Source organism: Macrobrachium nipponense, chromosome 6 (assembly GCF_015104395.2).
Source record: "Macrobrachium nipponense isolate FS-2020 chromosome 6, ASM1510439v2, whole genome shotgun sequence".
Lineage (NCBI taxonomy): Eukaryota > Metazoa > Arthropoda > Malacostraca > Decapoda > Palaemonidae > Macrobrachium > Macrobrachium nipponense.
Window position 1 is genome coordinate 133,571,851 of NC_061108.1, and position 22,037 is coordinate 133,593,887.

Below are 22,037 nucleotides of genomic sequence, written 5' to 3' on the forward strand. Positions count from 1 at the left end.
CAACACTAGGTCGGGGTTCTGAAGCTTGAGGGATATGCCCTCTGACAGCTTCCACGGATCGAGCCACCATCTTAGATGGTTCTTCACCTCTTCCGAGATGCTTAACTTCATGTCGAAGTTGTCCTTGTCTGTCAAGTTGTCCGACAGAAAGAACTGAAGAGGTCGGAGGTGTAGCCTCCCCAGGGAAACAAACTTCTCCAGCGAGGAAATGGTCCCCAGCAGACTCATCCATTCCCTCACCGAGCATGAATCTTTCCCTAGAAAGGCTGACACTTTTTCTATGCCTTGTTGCTGACGTTCCTGGGACGGAAAAGCCCGAAAAGCCTCTGAATCCCCAGATACACGATAGACTGTGTTGGGGTCAGATGTGACTTTTCGAAGTTCACCAGAAGTCCCAGGGACGCAGCTAAAGACAGAGTCGTTTGCATGTCCTTCAGGCACCGGGTCTGCGAGGAGGCTCGTATGAGCCAGTCGTCCAGATAGAGCGAGATTCTGATGTTGGAAAGATGGAGCCACCTTGCCACGTTCTTCATTAAGATGGTGAAGATAAATGGGGCCGTACTCAGTCCGAAACAAAGAGCCCTGAATTGAAAGACCTTCCCTTTCAGGACGAACCGAAGGTACTTCATCGATTGGGGATGTATCGGGACGTGAAAGTAGGCGTCCTGCAGGTCGAGTGATACCATCCAATCTCCAGGTCTTAAGGCCCCCAGAACTGACTGAGGAGTCTCCATCTTGAACCTCTGCTTTTCTATAAAGAAGTTTAGACGACTTACGTCCAAGACCGGCCGCCACCCTCCCGATTGTTTCGGTACAAGAAACAATCTGTTGTAAAATCCTGGCGTTGCCAGGTCTAAAACCTGTTCCACTGCTCGTTTCTCGAGCATCTGCTCGAGCAGGTCGAAAAGTATCCTCCGTTTTCTTTGAGAATACGACGGGGACAAGTCCCTGGGAGTGGAAGTCAGCGGGGGCGGCTTTATGAAAGGGATCTTGTACCCCTTCTCTATGACGCCTAGAGACCAGGTGTCCGCCTCTCTTTCTCTCCAAGCCTCTGCAAACAACTGCAGCCTGGCTCCTACCGGTGGCTGAAGGAACGATCTCTCACTTCTTGCCCCTAGACTTAGACGGGGCTCTACCTCTAGGAAGGCTTCTTCCTCGGGGTGACGATCTAGCGGAAGTCCCTCCACGAAAGGGCTTCTGCTTTCTAAACGGTTGGGCTCCTGAAGACGTGGAAGGGCCAGCCGGACGTCTCGACGACTGAGCCAACAGGTCTTGAGTGGCTTTTTCTTGAAGACTAACTGCCAGATCCTTCACCATAGCCTGGGGGAAGAGATGACTCGAGAAGGGCGCATACAAAAGTTCTGTCCTCTGTGAGGGAGAAACAGACTTAGCCGCAAAGTTGCAATTGAGCGACCTTTTCTTCAACATGCCTGCTGAAAAATGAGAGGCTAACTCCTCTGAGCCATCCCTGACGGCCTTGTCCATGCATGACAATATACTGGACAGCTCCCCCAAGCTGATCGAGTCTGGCTTACGAGACTGGTTGTCTAAAGCTCCGAGACACCAGTCTAAGAAGTTAAAGACTTCCAAGGACCTAAACAGTCCCTTCAAAAGATGGTCCAGTTCGGAAGTCGTCCATGACACTTTAGCTGAGGCTAAAAGGGACCTCCTTGAGGCATCAACCACGCTGGCGAAATCTCCTTGAGCAGACGTAGGAACCTTCAATCCTAAATCTTCGCCTGTTTCATACCACATCCCTGCCTTACCGCTAAGTCTAGACGGAGGCAGGGCAAAAGTAGTCCTTCCCTTTGCTTTTCTAGACTCCATCCAGGCGTTAACCTTCCGGAAAGCTCTCTTAGTAGACAAAGACGTCTTCATTTTCACGAAACCTGGAGTCTTACTTGTTTTCGACGACGAAAACTGTGAAGGAGGAGAAGGAGGGGCAGAAGGCTGGAAAGTATCACCAAACGAATCACGAAGTAGCCGTGCCAATACTTGGTAGTTTGACGAAGCCGACGTCGAAGGTTGTTCTTCGTCAACATCCTCAGAAGAACCGCTTAGTTCTCCTTCTTCCTTACCCGAGTGAAAATCCGACGGAAGAGGCAAAAGTCCTTTCGCTCCAAGTCTCATGTCCGAACGATGACGAGAAGAAGAGGGTAACGGATCCTTAACAGTCACAGGGTCAGGTATCACCCTTTGAGGAGAATGTGAAGAAGTAGGCAGACGTGAAGCGTCAGCCAAAGCCTCGGGAACATCATCCGAGTGATAGCGAACTTCCACATTCGCGTCCACAGAGCTCTTACGACAACGTCTACTAGCGTCCAGCTGAGCGTCCAACCTAGCGTCCTTCCGAGCGTCCAAATCAGCGTCCGACCGAGCGTCCAGCGAAGCGTCAAAAGAAGCATCCAACGTAGCGACTCTTCTAACGTCCAGCGAAGCGTCCTTACGAACGTCCCGCGAAGAAACCTGGTCTGCTACCCGACGAGCGTCCCGTTGAGCGTCGACACGCTCATGTCGAAGAGGGGCAGAACGCATTGAAGTCCGTTCGACAGCAACAAACTCGTCGCCAGCAGAAACGTCGAAGTCGGAATGCCGAGCGTCTTCTTGACGAGAAGAGAGAGGAGCATGATGGGATCTCTCTCTAACCTGACGTCTACCGTCACCTCTAGACGAACCCTGGGGAGCAGAACGAAGCCTAGAGGGCAAAATATCAGGAGACGGGGACGAAAGAGGCGCAGGTGGAGAAGACTGTCTTGTTCTCTTGATCGGAAGTCTATCGTCCTTCTTGCGACGAGGAACCGTCTCCTTCTGCTTAAGTAAAGCGTCCAGTTGCCGTTGCATAGCAATGATGATCTTCGTCTGAGAAGTCTCCTTACGCGGAGACGAGCTGCGCTTGTGAGAAGGTGAGGGGCGAGGGGACGCCTTCTTCCTTCTCCCAGGAACAGCCTTGGCTCTAGAGCGACTGGGGCGCTCGAGGGCGTCATCATCCGATGACGTCCTAGACTTCTTCTGGGGCGGAAATGCTACGCTTTCCGGAGAAGAATGCCACTCAGACACAGCATGACGTGAAGCGTCTAGATCTTGAAGAGTCCTCTTCAAAGGTCGCGAATCCGGACGAGATTCCCACCCCTTGCGCGGGGAGGACGCGTCAGAAGACGAGAAACAATCTCTCAGGATACGTGCTTGAGCACGCTCCTTAGCAGCCTGGGAAGCGTCCACATGAACTGCTGAAGGGACGTCAGATCGGTGGGGGATCCCCGTAACCCTCCTTCGGCCTTCGACATGCCCTCTCCCTGAGTCCTGGGAGTCCGGCAGAGGTCCCAGCCTAGAGGCGCTATAGGGCCGATCTGACGCCCCCTCCACTTCACTAGGGGCACTATCACTGCACTTAGTTTGCCTGTTTTCAAGGGCAAGCACTTTAGATTCAAGCGTCTTCAATGAATCCAGAATAAGCGAAAGGGCATTACCCTCCGCAGACACCACTTGAGGGCCCGAAGGCAACACTACGGGGTTAGGAGACACAAAATCTAAAGGAGGGTTAGAAGGGGATACATTAAGACCCTGTCTGCTACCCGACTTACTCCTGGAGGAAGACCTCCTGATCCTATCACGCTCTAATTTATTTACGTAGGATTCATACGTCTTCCATTGTAAATCATCCAAGCTTTCACACTCATTACAGTGCAAATCATACTTACACTCTTGCCCCCTACACCCTTTACACAATGTGTGAGGATCAACCAAGGCTTTTGGTAGCCTAACCTTGCATTCCACTTTCAAGCACACCCTGGCGCTAGCCGAACTAGATCCAGACATATTTAAGGAAAAAAACCAAGCCAAATTCAAAACAGTCCAAAGTCACGTATGCCAAGATATCGATCCAAAACCAAAAAACCAAAAAGTCAAGAGGATACTCAAGCCAATGAAAAGTTTTCCAAAATCCTGAGGCGGAGGTGTGTAAACATTGTTTACGACACCGGCGACAGAAGAAATCTGATAGAAAATGGGAATGGTTCCTGATACCCGCCTCCCAGCGGCGGGAATGGGTACTAACCACCCAACTCCCACTACGTGTGTCGTAAGTTTTAGAAATTCTGTCGGACTTCAGAGAATACAGCTATATATATATCTGACAGGTAAGTTTCACGAACAAACTTTAATTTCACAGCTGAAAAATGTAAGAGCTGGTGTCTCCCTTTTACTGATATTTTTGTAACCAGAGTTCCTGTAAGTTTTGATACTAAAATAAACAGTAATGCTGCATACTAATTCATATATTCATTACTTTCCGTCTAAATAATCACCAATGGCATTGACAAAACAGACTTCACCCAAATCAGGCAACACCTCTGACTCCATGAAGTACTGTATTTACATAGCTAAAACTGACAATGAATGTTATTTGAGAAGTAAAACTTCTTTCCACACTGTCATGAGGAGAATAAACAATATAATCTATATGTACCACATAATGGACTACTGGCACCAGCCTCCTCCTCCAAACATATCCAACTTGTCAGACTAGTTAGTAGGCTGAATATTTTTGTGATCTGCTCAACACCAGCATCATCCCAGTATTCCTAACATGTGAGAGGTCAAGAAAGTCCACATGACATATAACATTTGAGAGTTGCCACCAGCCAATCATAATTCAGTACATGTAGCAACATTGCCAAGACGGAAAATTCACTTTGTGTTTCTTGACATTACCTGCTTTTCCATAACCACATGAAACACTGGACAACAAACAAACTCATCCAAGAACACTGGAGAATTTCTATTTCCCCATCAAACAAATGGAAGGAAAACAATAACTGAACAATCAACTAAAACAGCTATAATTTTCAACAACAATAAAAATAATAATTTGTCAATAAAAATAATGATAACTGTCATCTATGAAAGTGATGATTTCATTACAAGGTTTACCATCAATCATCAATGAATGCAATAAATTTATTACAGGAATTACCCTCAATACCAGATTAAGCATGTTCCAATCCGGGACAGTAACTAACAAAAGGAGAAACTACGTACTATAGACAATTCAGAGGAGTGTGTACTGTTGTAAGGAACTATAAAAACAGCAGTACACTTCTGTTATATATGGGAAACTGTTTGAATTAGCAGCCAAAATTATCTATGTATTAAATCAGGTATTGGCTGACTTTACCAACTGATTGGGATTCTGTATCACTAACATCAAAACAAGGGCTAGTCAACTAGACCTCTGGCGAGTTCAAAATCTGAACTAATAATGTCATGGAATTTTATACCATAAATTTGACTTAAATGTGCAGATGATACATTCTACAAGTTGGTAAATCATTTCTGCCAACCATCAGCTGTTTCCTGAGTTGGTCTTGTGTAATAGAAATAACATCAAATACTGAGTGTAATGGTAATTTAAAAATAGAAGAGATTTAGTTACCTACCTCTGCACCCCATCCAGACAGCATCTGGCATAAAAATGTTCCAACACCTCCAGATGCCCCAAGGATCAAAACACGTTTTCCAAGAGCTCTACCAGGGGTAAGCAATCCACTGATAACAGTTGCGCTATAAGCAGTTAGGCCTACATATGGTAAACTTGCAGCATCTTCTGGACTGATTCCTTCTGGTATGCTTGTCACCTAAGATAGATAATTTTATCATTAGAGAGTTTCGTTAAGCTTAATCAAGTATCAGTATATTCACTATACATGTATATCATATATGGTGCATATACAAAAACTTACGTTTGATGATGACGTGACAACATACTCCGCATGAGATCCCTGACAATGTGGGCTAACGACACCAAACACTTTATCTCCAATTGACATATCTGTAACGCCATGGCCCATAGCTACAACTTCACCAGCAAAATCCCGCCCCACTGGAAAAAAACAAAGGAACTGAATATCATAACTCAAAAGAATCAAAAGAAGTACAAACAATGTAGCACTAAAACATACAATATGCCATATAAGATATTTTACTAAAAATACAGAACATCAAAATTTTAACCACATGGCATTTCCTGACCAACATCTCTACATTTCAATTACTTATGCCTAGAGGTGCTGCTATACCACTAAATTTAATAACATTAGTCCAAAGTTTTAGTATACCTGTTAAAGGAAATTCAATGTGATTCATGTCAGCTATGCCTTGCTCAAGCTGACTCATCATCCGCATTATATTCAGCATGCCACTGCCATAACCACCTGAAAAATTTAATAAAATCTATGTTATTGCTTTCTCCAAAGATAAATACAGTCATCTAAATACATTTTATATTCCACAGATACTAATCTTTTATTTTCTTTATCTCTTGATCCCTAAACTGAAGTTAACTAAGTCCTGATTGTAAGTGATTAAGGCGTACGTGTCTAGTCCCTCCCAATCCATGAGGAAGGCGTCCACTGCCACTGTTTCCTGGTCTGGGACTGGAGAGCAGTAAACAGGTAACCTCTTTGTTCTCTGCGTCGCAAAGAGGTCTATATTGAAGGTTCTCCCCACAGATTCCAAAGCCTGCTGCACACCTCGTGATGTAGGGTCCATTCTGTCGTGAGAACCTGTCTTCCTCTGCTGAGAAGATCCGCTCTGACATTCTTCTCTCCTTCTATGAAGCGGGTTATCAGAGTTATATTGTTCGCTTTTGCCCACAGCAGGAGATCTTTTGCTGCCTCGTAAAGGGAATCCGAACGAGTGCCTCCCTGTTTCCTGATGTAGGCCAACGCTGTGGTGTTGTCTGCGTTGACCTGTACTAACTTGTTCTGGACCTCCTCCTGGAAGTGTATTAGCGCTAGATGAATGGCCACCAGTTCCTTCACGTTTATATGCCATTTCTTCTGATGGTCTTCCCATAGACCCGAGGTCTCGCCCTTCCCGAGTGTTGCACCCCACCCCACGTCCGATGCGTATGAATACAACACTACTATGAGATTCAGGGCCTCTGTAACACGGTTTTTTCGCAATAACTTTTTATCTATGCATTTCATAAATATAACGCTTATTCAGAATACATATTACATCAACACATAAATTTTGAGTATATTCTGCACTACGTAGGTTGAATAAATTTGGTACTTATAATGTAAAAGTGACCTTTTTTGAAGACGGGCCAACTTACTCAGAGAAAAGGTTTCAAACGCACTCGTTACGTAACTTATGACAGCATTTCTTCCCTCTTTCCCTCTGGATGATTGGCTATACGTAACGAAGGCTAAACCTCTGGCAACAATGACATACAAATTTAAATACAAGCAAAGCAGTACACCTTTATGAACTCTGGAACCTCTCCACTGATAATTGTCATAATGAACAAACCAACAAAATATGTTAATAAATACAAAAACACTTCGATTATTAGTCTAACTCCCAAAATAAGTTTCCAAAGAAATTACAGTCTACTTTATAGGTCACAATCAGATTGACAAGATGTAGGGAATAGTTGGTAATTATCAAAAACATAGTAGACAAGCTTGATTTGATAACTGCTATATCCAATGTCAAGCAATTTTTATTTATTGGCTATCTACCTATTTACTAAAAAAAAATAGCTGGTACCGTATATTGGCTTTAAACTTCCACCAATAATTATCGTTAGAATGGTGACTTCATGAGGCTCCACCCACATTCGCCTCGTTATAATTCAGGATAGCACTGAAGGCTAGCATGGGCATTGTTGGATTAGAAAATTTAACTTCTGGCTATAAAAACTAATTTCTCGAGTAGTTGTAAGAAGTGCTAAATGATCCTCAAGGATATCAGCAGTTGGCCTAAACGTTTAATTCATACAGTAGTATTACTACGCTAGCACTGATACCCCACCCACACCTATGTATCGTTCCGCCATTCATAAAGTCTTTGGGTTTCAGAGCCGATGGAATTTCTTTCTGATGGATGGGCGGGGCAACATTTAGTCAAAAGGTGTTTGTTTACCTTGCTTACGTAATGAATGTTTTTCGACTCTTGGCTCGTAATCATTGGCCATGGCGTCGGCTAGATCATTTTTACTCTATAAAAATTAAAACTACAGGGTTTAGGTTATTGATAATGCTGACAAAATTTGTGTGTGGTTGTAAAATATACATATGTCAACTTTCAGCTACATCCGATGCTTTGACAAGGAGCAAAGTCCAAAAAACCGTGTTACAGAGACCCTGAATCTCATAGTAGGCCGGAGTTCTTCTGTTGGAGTTCGAAGCCTTCTTGTAGTTTGTTCGGGTCGTCCCACCAACTCAACTGATTCCTGATTCCCAGAGGGATCGGAATCCACGTCTCTAGGTCTTGGTCTCTTGTCCAATATCTTGACAGATGGAACTGAAGTGGACGTAGATGTAGTCTTCCCAGGGAGACGAATTGCTCGATTGAGGAGAGGGTCCCCAGCAGACTCATCCATTCCCTCGCCGAGCAGGTCCATCTCCCTAGGAAGAGCTTCACCTTTTTTAAGCATTCTAGAATGCGTTTTGGGGCTGGAAAAGCCCGAAAAACTACTGACTGAATCCTCATCCCCAGGTAGATGATGTCTTGTGAAGGCATCAGCTGTGATTTGGCAAGATTTACTACCAGTCCCAGGTGTTGCGTCATAGTCATTGTCACTTGTAGATCCTCCAGACACTTTTCTTGCGACCTGGCTCTAATTAGCCAGTCGTCCCGGTACATCGATATTCGTACCCCTTTCAGATGTAACCAGAGAGCCACGTTCGATACCACTCGTGTGAAAACGTAAGGAGCCGTGCTTAGTCCAAAACAAAGTGCTCTGAACTGATATGTTGTTGCGTGATGTACAAACCTCAGATATTTCCTGTAGTTCGGGTGAATTGGGACGTGAAAATACGAGTCCTGCAGGTCTATCGACACCATCCAGTCTCCTTATCTGGTGCCTGCTAGGACTGACACAGATGTCTCCATGGCAAACTTGACTTTGCTCACGTCCAGAACGGGTCTCCAACCCCCTGAGTTCTTGGGTACCAGAAATAGTCTGATGTAAAATCCCTCTGACGAGGGGTCCTCTACCACTTATATTGCTGCTTTTGACAGCATCTGGTTTACCTGCTCTTGAAGAGCTGCTGCTTTGCTCCCCGAGTATGTAGCTGTCAACTCTAACGGCTCTGGCGAAAGAGGAGGCTTCCTTAGGAAGGGGATTTTGTATCCTTCTTTCAGTACTTCGACTGTCCAGTCGTCCGCTCCCCTTTGGCTCCACTCTTGCCAGTAGTGGGATAACCTGGCTCCCACTTGTGTCCGGAGGTTGTTGTGTTCACTTTTTGGGTTTTGGTTGCTGTTTGGGATTTTTACGAGGTTGTCCTCCAGCAGCCATTCTCTGGGTTCCTCTCGAGAGGGTTCTCCCACGAAAGGGCTGACACGTGGGAGGAGCTTCCTTCTCTTTCCTGGCTAAAAAGTTTGCCGGAAGAACTTTCCTCGCAGTCCTTGTAATCAGATCTTGCGTTGCTTGTTGCGCAAGAGCTGCCGATAAGTCCTTCACTAGCTCTGAAGGGAAGAGCTGTTTGGTCAAGGGAGCAAACAAGAGCTCTGCTCTCTGAGCGAGAGTCACTCCTGACGACAGGAAAGAACACAGCATAGCTCTTTTCTTAATAATACCTGCTGTGAAAAGGGCTGTGAGTTCGACCGTCCCGTCCCTCACAGCTTTATCGAGACAGGCAATAAGGTGCATTTGCGTCTCATTCTCCTTGTCCGTAACATCTGCGAGGGCTCCGAGAGTCCAGTCCATCAAGCTGAAGACTTCAATTGTCCTGAAGACGCCTTTCAGCAAGTGGTCTATTTCCGATGTGGACCACATAACTTTGGCCTTAGTCATGGCTGTTCTACGCGAGGCGTCTACGAGTCTGGAGAAGTCCCCTTGAGAGGAGGCAGGAACTCCCAAGCCGAGAGCCTCCCCAGTCTCGTACCACACGCTAGATCTAGAAGCCTATCTCGTCAGGGGGAAAGAAAAGGTTGTCCTTCCTTGTTCCTTTTTCTTCAAAATCCATTCGTTCAGCGTCAAAAAAGCCCTCTTCACCGATCTGGCTAAAACTGTCTTCTTGAAGGAGGAACACTTCTGGGGTCTACTCTTCATAAATTGCGAGGGCGGGCTCCGAGGTACAGCCTGCTGAAAATCATTCGGATATAAGTCCGCCAGTACCGCAAGTAATCTTTTCATATCCGCCGCATGAAAAGTTTCTTGCGTCTCCTCCTCTGAGATCTCTTCCAAAGGATTGGCGATTTCCGATGTTGAACGAGTGGGGGAATCACGCGCATCGTCCTGCTTGCGTGCGTCATGCATGCGTCCAGCATGCTGCGAGGGAGCATCACGATCCTTGTCACCTCCCGTCACGCATCCAGCTTGCTGCGAGGGAGCGTCTATGAGCGCTGCAACTTGCAGCGAGTTTGCGTCTTGCTGGCTGTTAGCGTCTCGCTGTCCTAACTCCGGTCTTATCCTCTTCCTGGGTCTGTTGACGTCCTTAGGTTCCTTCTTGCGTGCTTCCTCTCTTAGTCCTTGCGACTTGTAAACGTCAAACAGAGACGTAATGGACTGCTGAAGCTCTGACAAGAACGCTGCCTGCACGTACGTCTACAGCTTCGGAGACTTTAGTTGGGGTCTTCTGGCGAAGGGGTGGTGACGTCCCTTGCAACACCTCCCAATCCGGGGAGGGGGAGAAGTGTGAACTGACATAATGTGCATGTCTTCTTCCTCCTAAGAGCTATGCGTCCTACACCTCTGTTTAGGCGCGGACGCGTCGTCCTCCTCCGACAGGAATCTTTCCGGAGAGCTCCAATTGCTACAAGAGGGTTGCTGGAACGTAAAGGGAGACCTGCGTCTCATGAGAGGTCTCGATTCTTGAGGTTGTCGCCAACCGCGTCTGGGTCTTGCGTCGTCCGAGGATGACGAATACTTCCTCATCTCACTTTTCCTACGGCGAGGGGGAGCGTTCTGGGATGCGTCAACAGGATCGCTCGAGGGGACGTCCGCTCGCTGTTCAACATCTCTCACCTCCCTTAGCCTGTTGACGTTCCTTCTCCCAGGGGTTGGGGAGCATGGAAGAGGTCTAGGGCTAGGAGCATGACAGACATGAACGGACGCACCCTCTACTGCACTAGCACTGTCCCCAAACTTGCGATGCAAATCACGCACTGCCCCCCACATCACTTCCCTATCCGAAGTAAGGGATTGCACTTTAACACCCAAGGCAGAAATAGCAGCCATAATATCCTTCATAGTAGGCTCACTTACCTCCAACTCCACAGGTGGGTCTGGTACTACTACCTTAGGGCTAGGATCAAGAATATTAGTATTAGACAAGTTAGAAAGGACTTGACTATCAGAAGACCTAGCTGACAGAACACTCGAAGATCTAGCTCTCCTAATTCTGTCCTTTTCCAATCGCCTCACATAGCGATCATACTCTCTCTCCGACAAACTTTCACACTCATTACATCTGCTATCAAATGTACACACATGCCCTCTGCATTTCTTACAAACTGTGTGGGGATCAAGAGCAGCTTTTGGAAGCCGGGTCTTGCACCCCTTCACACACATTCTAACAACAGAGTCAGCCATCTTGAAAATCCAGAAAACAAGCTAAAATAAACAGTCCAAGTCGGAAACCAACAAAATCTATCTTATCCGTGTGAAAAAGAAATCAAGGAAAATCCAATATCAGTGAAAGCCATCAACCAAAAAACCAAGCAATGGGTACTTCACCAATTTGTAGCCAAAGCAAACCCAAACAAAGTAGAGCGAATTTCCAACGTGTTGCTAGAACGACGGCAGGGAATTTCTGAGGACAAATGGGAATGGTTCCAAGTACCTGGGTAGAGGGAGCACAGGTATGATCACCTGACCATCTATCGGCAATTGCCGCGAATTTTGAATTTCTGCCGTGCGCGCGACGAATCGGCGGGATAAAGCTATATATATGTAACAACCAGGGAAGTTAGATATTTAAAAAGGAATATTCTATTATACAATGATTAGAATGGCTAGTGGTAAGCTAAGCATCAGAACTGAAAGAAGGGGAAAAGTGGGACACACACAGGCTTGTCACAAATGGAACTAAAACTAAGCAAGTTAATATTCTGATACTATCATAAAACAGACCACTGTAAAAATTTAGACATCAAAGACAAAAACATCTTTCCATCAAACAATATTCATAATTCACCATCTTATGACTTTTTGTTATTTTTTCTGTACCTATTTCCTTTATTTTTGTTGTTATATTTCTAATAATCATAAAAAGCATACACAGTTTGATAGTCACAAGAGTTATGGTGAGGGTTCAGGTGTGACAAGGCATTCATTGGGTTTTACTGTAGTATTCAAAACTGAGTATTTAGTACTCTAACCTGTTTCAATTCCACTGGTTCCATACATTAATTGCTTTGGATCTGGCTAAGTTACATCATCAACCTGATGCTAATGTAATATCTTTGTTTGTTACTGGTTCTGTCATTTTAATTCATCAATAAATTCACTGATTCTAACTGATGGCACTTGCTTGGGTCTGACTTATAGTTCAACATTTTTATTGCTAGTATCAATATTTTGCCTCTTAGTGTGTATTTTACAATATGTTTCTTTTTAATTTCCTTCATAAAAATGATATTGTTATTGTACAATAAAGTTTCATACATACTTACCTGGCAGATATATACTTAGCTATAGACTCCGTCGTCCCCGATAGAAATTCGAATTTCGCGGCACACTCTACAGGTAGGTAGGTCAGGTGATCTACCGGCCTGCCGCTGGGTGGCAGGAATAGGAACTATTACCTTCTAAGGACAGATTTTTCTCTTCCACCTGTCTCCTGAGGGGAGGCTGGGTGGGCCATTCAATCGTATATATCTGCCAGGTAAGTATGTATGAAACTTTATTGTACAATAACAATATCATTTTCATACATTCAACTTCCCTGTCAGATATATACTTAGCTGATTGGCACCTTTGGCGGTGGGTAAGAGACAGCTAATTACTGATTAGACAGGTAAACAACATACGTTGTAGGTAATAAATAAATAAAACCTTGGTTCCTATGTGTTTAGACGAAGGGTTGACCTCCTAGCTATTGCTAGGAGTCTGCTTCGTCTCAAGAGCCTCAGCGAGGATGTGACCTATGGCTAAGCGTTCTTGTAGATCTGTCAATGGGGTCTTATCCACTTACTTGACAGAATCTAATGGTTATTTGTCAAAGGGGTCCTATCCACTTACATGACAAAACACCTATGCCTACTGGCATAATTAAGGAGCACAACACCGATCCCGATCACCTGATCCTAACACGAGGGTTAGTGCTTAATTTGAAAAGAGCTATCCCCAAACTCATTTCAAATAACCCAAAGAAAATAGTATACTTATGTTAAAATAAAATTTTTTAACTCACTAGTTAAGGATCAGTGTCGGCTCCCTATCCCAGCAACGTATCCGTAGACACGTAACCAAGAGAGAAGGATCTCTCATAGGTCAACTTGACCTCCTTCGTGCAAAGAGAAGACAACACAGAGTTGCATCTCCCGTAAATTACAGCTAATATGTCTCTCACGACATATTGTTATGGAAAGAACAAGAATTGTTAAAAGCTCGCACTTCAAGCGCTTTTAATTCACAGCTGTTTGAAGGCATCATCAAGTTACTTAAGAAGTGCTTTAGAGATCACACTGTTCCAAAGAAGACCAGGGCTTTCTTTGAAATTGATCTCTTCTGGATGAAGCCTAGAGCCTGGCTTGTGCCTGGCTGGCGCCTCGCGCCTGTCTGACGCCTCGCGCTTGGCTGGCGCATGTTGCTTGCCTGGCGCCTGGCGCCTGGCTAGCGCCTTGCGCCTGCCTGGAGCCTCGCGCCTGGCTGACTTCTCCCCACTTGCTGGAGCTTCGAGCTTGTTAAAGAGTCTCGAGGAAACTGGCGATGCCCACATCGGACACTTTTTCCGATTTATTTGCCTCTAGCGCATCTGCGCCAGGCTGAAGGCACGCTCCTTCTCCTCATCAGACAATGACAGTGTTTATTTGGACTGTCTTCCTCTGGCGTCTTTACGCCTGTTCTGGTATTTTGGCGCCTGATTGGCGCTACATTGTCCGAAAGTCCTTAACATCCACAATCGTTTATCAGGAGACTGGAGAAGGGTGGAAGAAATTCTTTCACTTTGAGCTTTTGGTCTCTCCGGTAAGGGGAGGTGATTGTAATCAGCTACATCCAGTAGACCATAGGATATTTAACCGTACAAGAGATAAGAGTCTTCCTCCGAGGAGGGTCCTTCTTGAATACTTCCGTGCTCACGAGATCTCTTCTTACATGTTGAAGGGGTGTCTCGTTGCAGAATCTTCCCTATCCTTGCCCGAAGGAAGGGAAGAAGCCTGGAAGTCGAAGGAGACTCCGAGCTGAAATTGGGAGTACTCCTGATTTCTAGCTCTTTATTGTATCCCTCTGAACACCTTCTGGGAAGCATTTCGAGCCGTCATCGCATACCAAAGACTCTGTAGGCAAACGTTTGAACCATTCTACTGTAGATGAAAACGTAAGTACTCTGCCTGGACAACGAAACCTCTATCTGAAAACATTGAATCAGGAATAGGGGGTTTCAGTTCTTTTGCTAGACATACTATGCTGCAAGAACCCATTGTCTAGTCTCCATAGAATCTGATGCGAGATTCCAATGCTCAAAAAATTCACTTGTCTTCTTGGTCGTTTAGGACCCAGAGAAACAAAGAATTCCCTCATAAAAATTTCTCAAAGAAGTTTGATGAGGAGCAGTTCCATCTTGTCGGAACATGGAATCTGTGGCCACAAAAAAAAAAATCCCATTAGAAGTACATGATATCCTACTCGTCATATTAAGGTATATATCGTATAAGATCCCGAAGATCTTAATCCTCTGCTATCTCCAATTCCCTTTGTAGAGACAGAGTATAGCCTTTTACTGCGTTCTTTGATAGCAGATATATACAAAGGTGATTCTTCCCTCTGAAAGGGAAGAAAAACCCGCTATGTGGTTCACAGAGGTATCGGAAGAGGACAGTTTCCTCATTCCCTCTAGCACGATCTGCAGCAATTCTATGTCTAGGCCATGACTATTGTCATCTACCTTGAAAAATCCTCTCATTTATGTCCAGTTCTGGTCAGTCTGCATGCAGACAGACTCAGAGTGGAGAGGTTGTTAAGGTCCATTTAATAATAGATGCTGATAGAATATCCAGACTCTCTTGGAAAAGACTTCCAAAAACATGCTGTGAGAAGAACGTGACCTCTGTGAATCCAACCTCTCTAAAGCCAAAATGAGGCATAAAGTATTATCCTCTCTTTCTTTGACGCCTTTTATCTTAAATTCTGTAAAGATTTTATATTTATATTTATATTTAGGGGAAAAAAAGACTATAGTATATTCCCCTTTCTATAAAATAAAGATGGCGTATATTGCTACCTCTCTTGGTTCGAGGAAAAGGAAGCATTCTATAGGAAGCCTGTTCGTCTTCTACCTTGCTAAGAGATCTATGAAGAAGACTTTCCGTAGGTTCTCACAACTCTTTGCAATAAATGTTAGACATATGATAACAGTTATTATCGTTGATCGAGAAGGTTCTCACGGACATGCAAAATCTTGCATCGAACCTCTTTTTCCAAATAGGTTCTCTTTGTTAACGCGAACAGGAGCGAAAAAAAGAGATTCTCAATGCTCTTTGCGATATGAGAGAGTCGTGGAATTGGCCTAAGTGATTAAATGGGTAACGAAATCAGGAACGAATCTTGCCGTTACCGAGCGTGCTGTCTGAGAGGCTACTGGACTCTTATGTTAATAACTCGCTAAAACGAGAAAATATCTTGGCTGGTGCTCTTGGCTCATTGTGCCAGGTTGGCGCTTCAGACCGGCGCTTTCTTCTAATACTCTTTATGTTATGTACCAGAACATCTGTGCCTTTATGGTACCCGACATCCTTACACATGTTAATTCCGTTTTTAGTAGGAAAAAACTCTTATATACGTAGTATATTCTATTCAGGGAAACCATTTCTGCCACGAAGAGAATGTTTCCCATTCCACTCATCCATCTTCTCTTGAGCAATATCTGATTCTAAAAAGGTTGTGTGCGTTTCTCGAAAGACTTGACCATACCGTAGTCTTAAAGTGAATTCTCTACTACATCCATCTTCTCACTAAGCATGTATTCTAATAAGCCATGCTTTCGTAAGCATGAGAGCATTATATAATGTTCTGCTGTGTTAGAATCCTTTAATAATGTTCCCTACGGTAAACAGCATTGAAAGGTTATAATATCTTTCTTATTGAAAGCTTCTTAGCAAAAGGCAGACAATATTTTATTTATGTTAGCTTAACTATCCCCTCCATTCGAGACTAAGTCCATGATTGTAGGGGGAATATACGGTTAACCATTCGATCCCGTTGGAGAGAGAGATGCAACCAACTGGTAATGACCGAGACCTGGATGGTACTGTATTGGCCTTACGCTTACAATGACAGCCCGGCCGTCTCGCTCGCTGCCTGGCTGCATTCATCGTGAGTTGCCAGTTACTTCATTTAATGAAGGAATATAATAAAATTATTCCCGAGCCTAAGGAAGCTCTCAATAATGCCAATTTAAGCCAAACAACCTTTGTTAAATACCGAAGCTGAGTAGGTATTGTCGTAACAAACTTTTAAGCGAAGTCCTTACCAGGAAAATCCTGTAAGGATATAGATAATTTCGTAGCGAACCACAAAGGCAACTATGGTATGCGTATATGACTTGTCATTCAGCAGTCGTATGCAGCAAGTCTTCCTTCTACATTCTTTCCTCTCCGATGCGGAGAGAGAATGGAAATTTTGCCCTCTCCGTTCTTTTCGTCAATAAACACGAATTAGCATTAGTCGAAAGAGATCGCAATGAAAACTCTCGGATCGAAGAGAATCCCTCAAATTTTTATTCTCTTGGAGATAAGGCCGTATTCTACGCCTCTATTATCTGGAAGAGCCTCTAATCAATGAATGAGAGCTCGTACGAACCTTGTTCAATTTGCAAACGATTGCCACTCTTTCTGTAAATGGTTGGTTGCATTATTTTAGAAGGAGGAAGATTTTAATATCGTCTTATTAGTAATGAACTAATTTTCAATAAAAAAAGGTCGCTAAGGTCTTATAAACTGAGAGACCTGCTCCCTTATTGGCTTCCAATTCCGATCTATCTTCCATTTCCTGTCCATCAAGTTGGGAGAAGAATGAGCAACCGGAGGAGAGCGCCTCCTTCCGTAAGGTGAAGGGCTTTTAGCAGTACCGATTCTAACCTGACAAGGGCTAAGGCCGCCTGTGCGACATCTTGAGTCCCCGCCAGGAAAAAAAAAAAAAAAAAAACGATCTTGCTCTTGCCATTACTTGCATTAAGACTATCCTGAGAAGGGCGACGGCCGCCTGTGCAACAACTCCCGTCCTTATCAGGAGAAATCCTCGAATGTCTTTCACCTTACGCAGAATCAGGATCTAACTCCATATACGATGAAGATCCTGGTTTATAGCTTCAGGCGCTTAGCGCCTCATCTCAGGCGCTTTGCTCCTCATTTCAGGCGCTTCAGGCTTTCAGGCGCTTTGCGCCTCATCTGAGGCGCTTCAGAAGCCTTGCGCATCGTTTCAGGCGCTCCAGGCGCTTTGCACCTCATTTCAGGCGCCTCAGGCGCTTTTAGCCTTGTTTCAGGCGCTTCAAGCGCTCCAGGCGCTTTTCGCCTCGTTTCAGGCGCTTCAGGCACTCCGAGCCTGTTTTCAGGAGCTTCAGGCGATTTGCGACTCCTTTGAGGAGCCTCCGACGTTTTTTTCGCCTCTCTTCAGGCTCTTCAGGCGCTTTGCGCCTCGATTCAGGCTCTTTAGGCGCTTTGAGCCTCATTTCAGGCTCTTTAGGCGCTTTGAGCCTCATTTCAGCCTCTTCAGGCGCTTTGCGCCTCATTTCAGGCTCTTCAGACGCTTTGCGCCTCGTTCCAGGCTCTTCAGGCGCCTCGAGCCTTGTTTCAGGCGTTTCAGGCGCTTCATGTCCGAGGAGCTAGAAGCTTAAAAATTATATATGTATGTTTAATCATTAAACGAGATCCATAATTCATTCGATCAACATATATTCTTTAATATCTAATTCGTTCTTCTCAGAATAGATATATTTTCATATAAATGTACCGATGAGGAATTTGTTGAAATAACTCTTTCAAACCCCATGGATAGAGCCTCCGTCTATTTGTACGGGGGACGAAAAACAGGATAGGGCAATGCCTCTACCGCAACTGTTATCGAAAGATCTCTCTCTGAGGTTCCGATATCTACGACGAGATTATCTTGCATCTTCATTGAATCTACGCCGTTGAAACTTTCTTCTCCTTATCCGTCTAATAAGGGGAACACATTACATTAGGACGCCTTTCCAATGGCGAACTTGGCAGTCTGGGACGTTCTACAGAACCTGCCGAGGGGACGCCTGATCGGTGGGGATTCTCTGAAACCCCCCTGCGGTTGTCGACATTCCTTCTCCTCTGGGCTTGTGAGCTTGGAAGAGGTCTAGACCTGGGAGGGAGACAGAGCCGATCAGACTCACCCTCCATTGCAATGGGGGAACACTATATTCACTTCTTACCTTTTAAAAGCTTGCATTTGAGCTATCCATTTATCTTCAATTTGCATATATAAATTTGTAGTTTCTGAGGAGTAAAAAGGTGATGAGGATGCAACAACTACTAGTACTGCTAATACTCTAACTGCTCGTTAGCACAAACGCTATTAAAGCTTATAAAGTAAGCGTATCTAGTTATATGCTTTTCTGACTTCCTAAAGTAGGAAATTAGAGTTTAATATTTCCTTAATAAAGTTGTAACCTTTATTACATATAATAATGAATAATATTAATAATTCTCTTTATGGCAAACTACGTGAGTGTCTACCGATGATTTCGGTAGTTTCACTTAGTATTTTCTTCGAAATTTCGAAGCGAAATTCATTAAAAAGTTAATAAAAGCGTATGCCGAACCAAAGACTCAGTACTTCCCTGCAAAAGACAGCCCAGAAGATCGATGGCGATGAAACACGAAAATCAAATCAGGAGGAACCGTAAACGTATGTTTACAGTCCAAACGATAGAGAAAAATCTGTCCTTAGAAGGTAATAGTTCCTATTCCTGCCACCCAGCGGCAGGCCGGTAGATCACCTGACCTACCTACCTGTAGCGTGTGCCGCGAAATTCGAATTTCTATCGGGGACGACGGAGTCTATAGCTAAGTATATATCTGACAGGGAAGTTGAATGTATGAAAATGAATTATTTGCTAGGGTTGAGGAAATTACCGGACCTAAGAAACCAGTAAAATGACCAGCAAAATATTTTGATTATCATGTTCTAAACAAGTGTACTGAAGGTTGCCACAAAAATCAGGATGAGGTTTTGACCATAAGGTTTGGTTATACTACACACGATGAATACCTTATTATATGAATCATAGCAAATAATAACTTATCATGCAAAATGTAACCAACAAGGTAATTTCTTCCGACTAAAGGTTCATAAATGATTGTAGCACTTACCAGCTATCTTATAATGATTATTTTTCCCTATGGTAACATTTTAGATGCGATACTTTTTTTAGATATATATCTTATACTGAATGTAAGCATAAAGTACGAGCTCGTTTAGGTTAGGAACTATGTGGAATTACTGTTAGCTGTAAGATACCTGGAAAATATTCAATTGCAGGCTACAATTTAGGGTCTTTGTTACTTATCAGAAAGTCCAAACCCCAAAGAGTCTGGTAAGTTGTGGTTCTACCATATACTTACCTAACATTGCTGTATCAAGGGGGTTTACAGAAGCAGCTGAAACTTTAACCAAAACATCTCCAGGTTTTAGTATAGGTGGTACACGTACATTTGCTAAGACAATGCCATCCAGTCCACTGTAACCGTCGAATTGCCATCTCCTCATGCGAAATGATCCAGCTTTTTCAGAAGGCTTGGAAAGGAGAGAATGAAAAAGTTACATTTGCAGACATGACGTAACCCCACCAATGGTAATTAAGGGAACTTACCATCTACATGATAGGTTCAATTGCATAATGCCCTATCAAAAAGTAATTGTACACTGTACAATGATTTTAATGAAGCAAAAGGTTTTTCATACAAACCCATTAATCACATACTGTACAGTATTACCTCTATGACATGGAAATCCTAAACATGCCATACTCATCTTAGCATCTACTGTGCATCCACTTACTGTCCTTCTTACATTTTATTCTTCCTTTCTGTTTGGAATATAAATTGATAAATAGTGACAAGGTGAGAAACAATGGAAGGTACTTACTATAAGTTTAACAGGTTTGTTTGAAAAAAGCATATTTGTTTTGGTACTAAACACTCTATAACTTTATGAATGTCTACAGGTATGTCAGATCCCATTTACAGACACACTCTAAAGAAGAATTCAGTTTGGTTGTCTGCCCATAAAGACTCTTAAAGTACCTCTTCCAGAAAAAAAGAAATATTGTTCTCAGTATCTGCCAGTGTATTCAGACATGTTGACAATTTTCCTTAAGGAATTTTGCTCTTTCTACTGATCAAGCATACCTCTGACATCAACCTCTAGGATTTCTTTTTCTATCTCCCCTACACCTTCAAGGCTTAATGTTATTATCATTTTTAGTGACACACTTACAAGGTTGGAAATAGCCTCATAAGAAGTCCCAAAAAGCATGTTTCCATTCAACCAAGAAAGATTACAATTCACTGCAGCCAAGGTACCTGGATTCAAATGTTTTAGAAACTATATGGATATCGTAAGAGATGTATTTGAGACAGAGACAGAATGAATATGGAAGATATGTACAAAAATGGAAATTTCAGAGCCACCTCCGTGTCCACCACTTGCAGATGAAAGTGTCCCAGCTACTCAGTTACAGTAACTGGCTTATTAATCAGTTTGTACTTCTAAAATTTAAAATGTTTTTTTTGGAAAATCAAATGATATGATGATTTACTTTCATTCCTACTGGAAGCTGAAAGCAACTGCACATCATAACGTTTGTATTTGCTACGGAATACTGTATGTAGAATGAAAGCTAAATAAACTAAAAAGCCTCTAACATTCATAAGTAAACAAGTAATAGGTTATGACAATATGATCGACAATTAAGGCAGTTAAGGATGGGATTTCCCTTCTATGGGAAAATTTTGATCATTTTAACCTGTTGTTTATTGCCCAACTAGCTTTATCTACAATCTGCATAATCTATAAACCATTGAAACAGCTATTTAAAGATACCTATAGTAAACACAGGTGTTAAATAAAAAGTAATTTATCACACAAGTACTGTATATATTATTTCTGTACATGTAACATTTCACATATCAAGAACTCTTTTATTTATTCTTCATCTTGAATATCTAGTTCATTATGAAGTGTATAAATCATTTTGATATCAAAATATATCATCCACAGATATATAAAAATTTGTTAATGAAATATCAGTACATACCTCTGCTTCTATGTTGAATTTTATCTGGCTTGTGCATAAATGTCTTGCTTTCAGAAATGTTTGATAACACTTGGTCTTTCCATGGATAATATTTAGAAGACTCCTCTGCATTGCACTCATGGCTGAATATCATCACCAAGAAGAGAAAAAATACAAAAATTAAAAAAGTGTTCACATTCCTAAAATACACTTATGTCCTCCATGTCTAACTTATAACAGAGATAAAGCTGAATAATGAATTCCAAAAACCCCAGGGTTAATGCAGGAATCTACCACCCTTTTCTCTCCAACTATTTGCCAAACAAATTTCTAAGTAATTTCCCTTCCTCATGGTGTGAAATGTTATTGTCTAAAGCAATAATAACAAAAAGACAAAAAGAATAACTGAAATTATATGATTATAAATGTAAGTACATAATGGCTTTAGTGATAATGTACTATGACAATACTATAAACATGATAGTACAAAGGTTGTTGCATACCATTCTCTTGTTTCACTGCTAGCCCATTCCTTACAGCCTAAGTAGTAATTTTCTGTACAAAAAACAGCCAAGGATGCTTCAGTTCATGTTAATA

General features: G+C 43.1%; 1 protein-coding gene across 3 annotated transcripts in view; it reads right to left on the minus strand.

Moving 5' to 3' along the window:
* The window catches only part of LOC135216259 (reticulon-4-interacting protein 1 homolog, mitochondrial-like), a 38,490-nt gene that overhangs the window by 15,032 nt on the left and 1,421 nt on the right, over positions 1 to 22,037 (minus strand). For 2 of the 3 annotated variants that reach the window (XM_064251423.1, XM_064251422.1), the window contains exons 2-6: positions 21,462 to 21,583; positions 19,768 to 19,939; positions 6,114 to 6,209; positions 5,739 to 5,878; positions 5,436 to 5,633 (exon numbers count right to left, since the gene is read on the minus strand). In XM_064251423.1, the coding sequence (XP_064107493.1) occupies positions 5,436 to 5,633; positions 5,739 to 5,878; positions 6,114 to 6,209; positions 19,768 to 19,939; positions 21,462 to 21,581 (726 nt within the window). In that variant the 5' untranslated portion in view covers positions 21,582 to 21,583. Of the gene's footprint in view, positions 1 to 5,435; positions 5,634 to 5,738; positions 5,879 to 6,113; positions 6,210 to 19,767; positions 19,940 to 21,461; positions 21,584 to 21,943; positions 21,996 to 22,037 lie in introns of those variants that run through there. The other variant, XM_064251424.1, reaches the window with a different exon arrangement.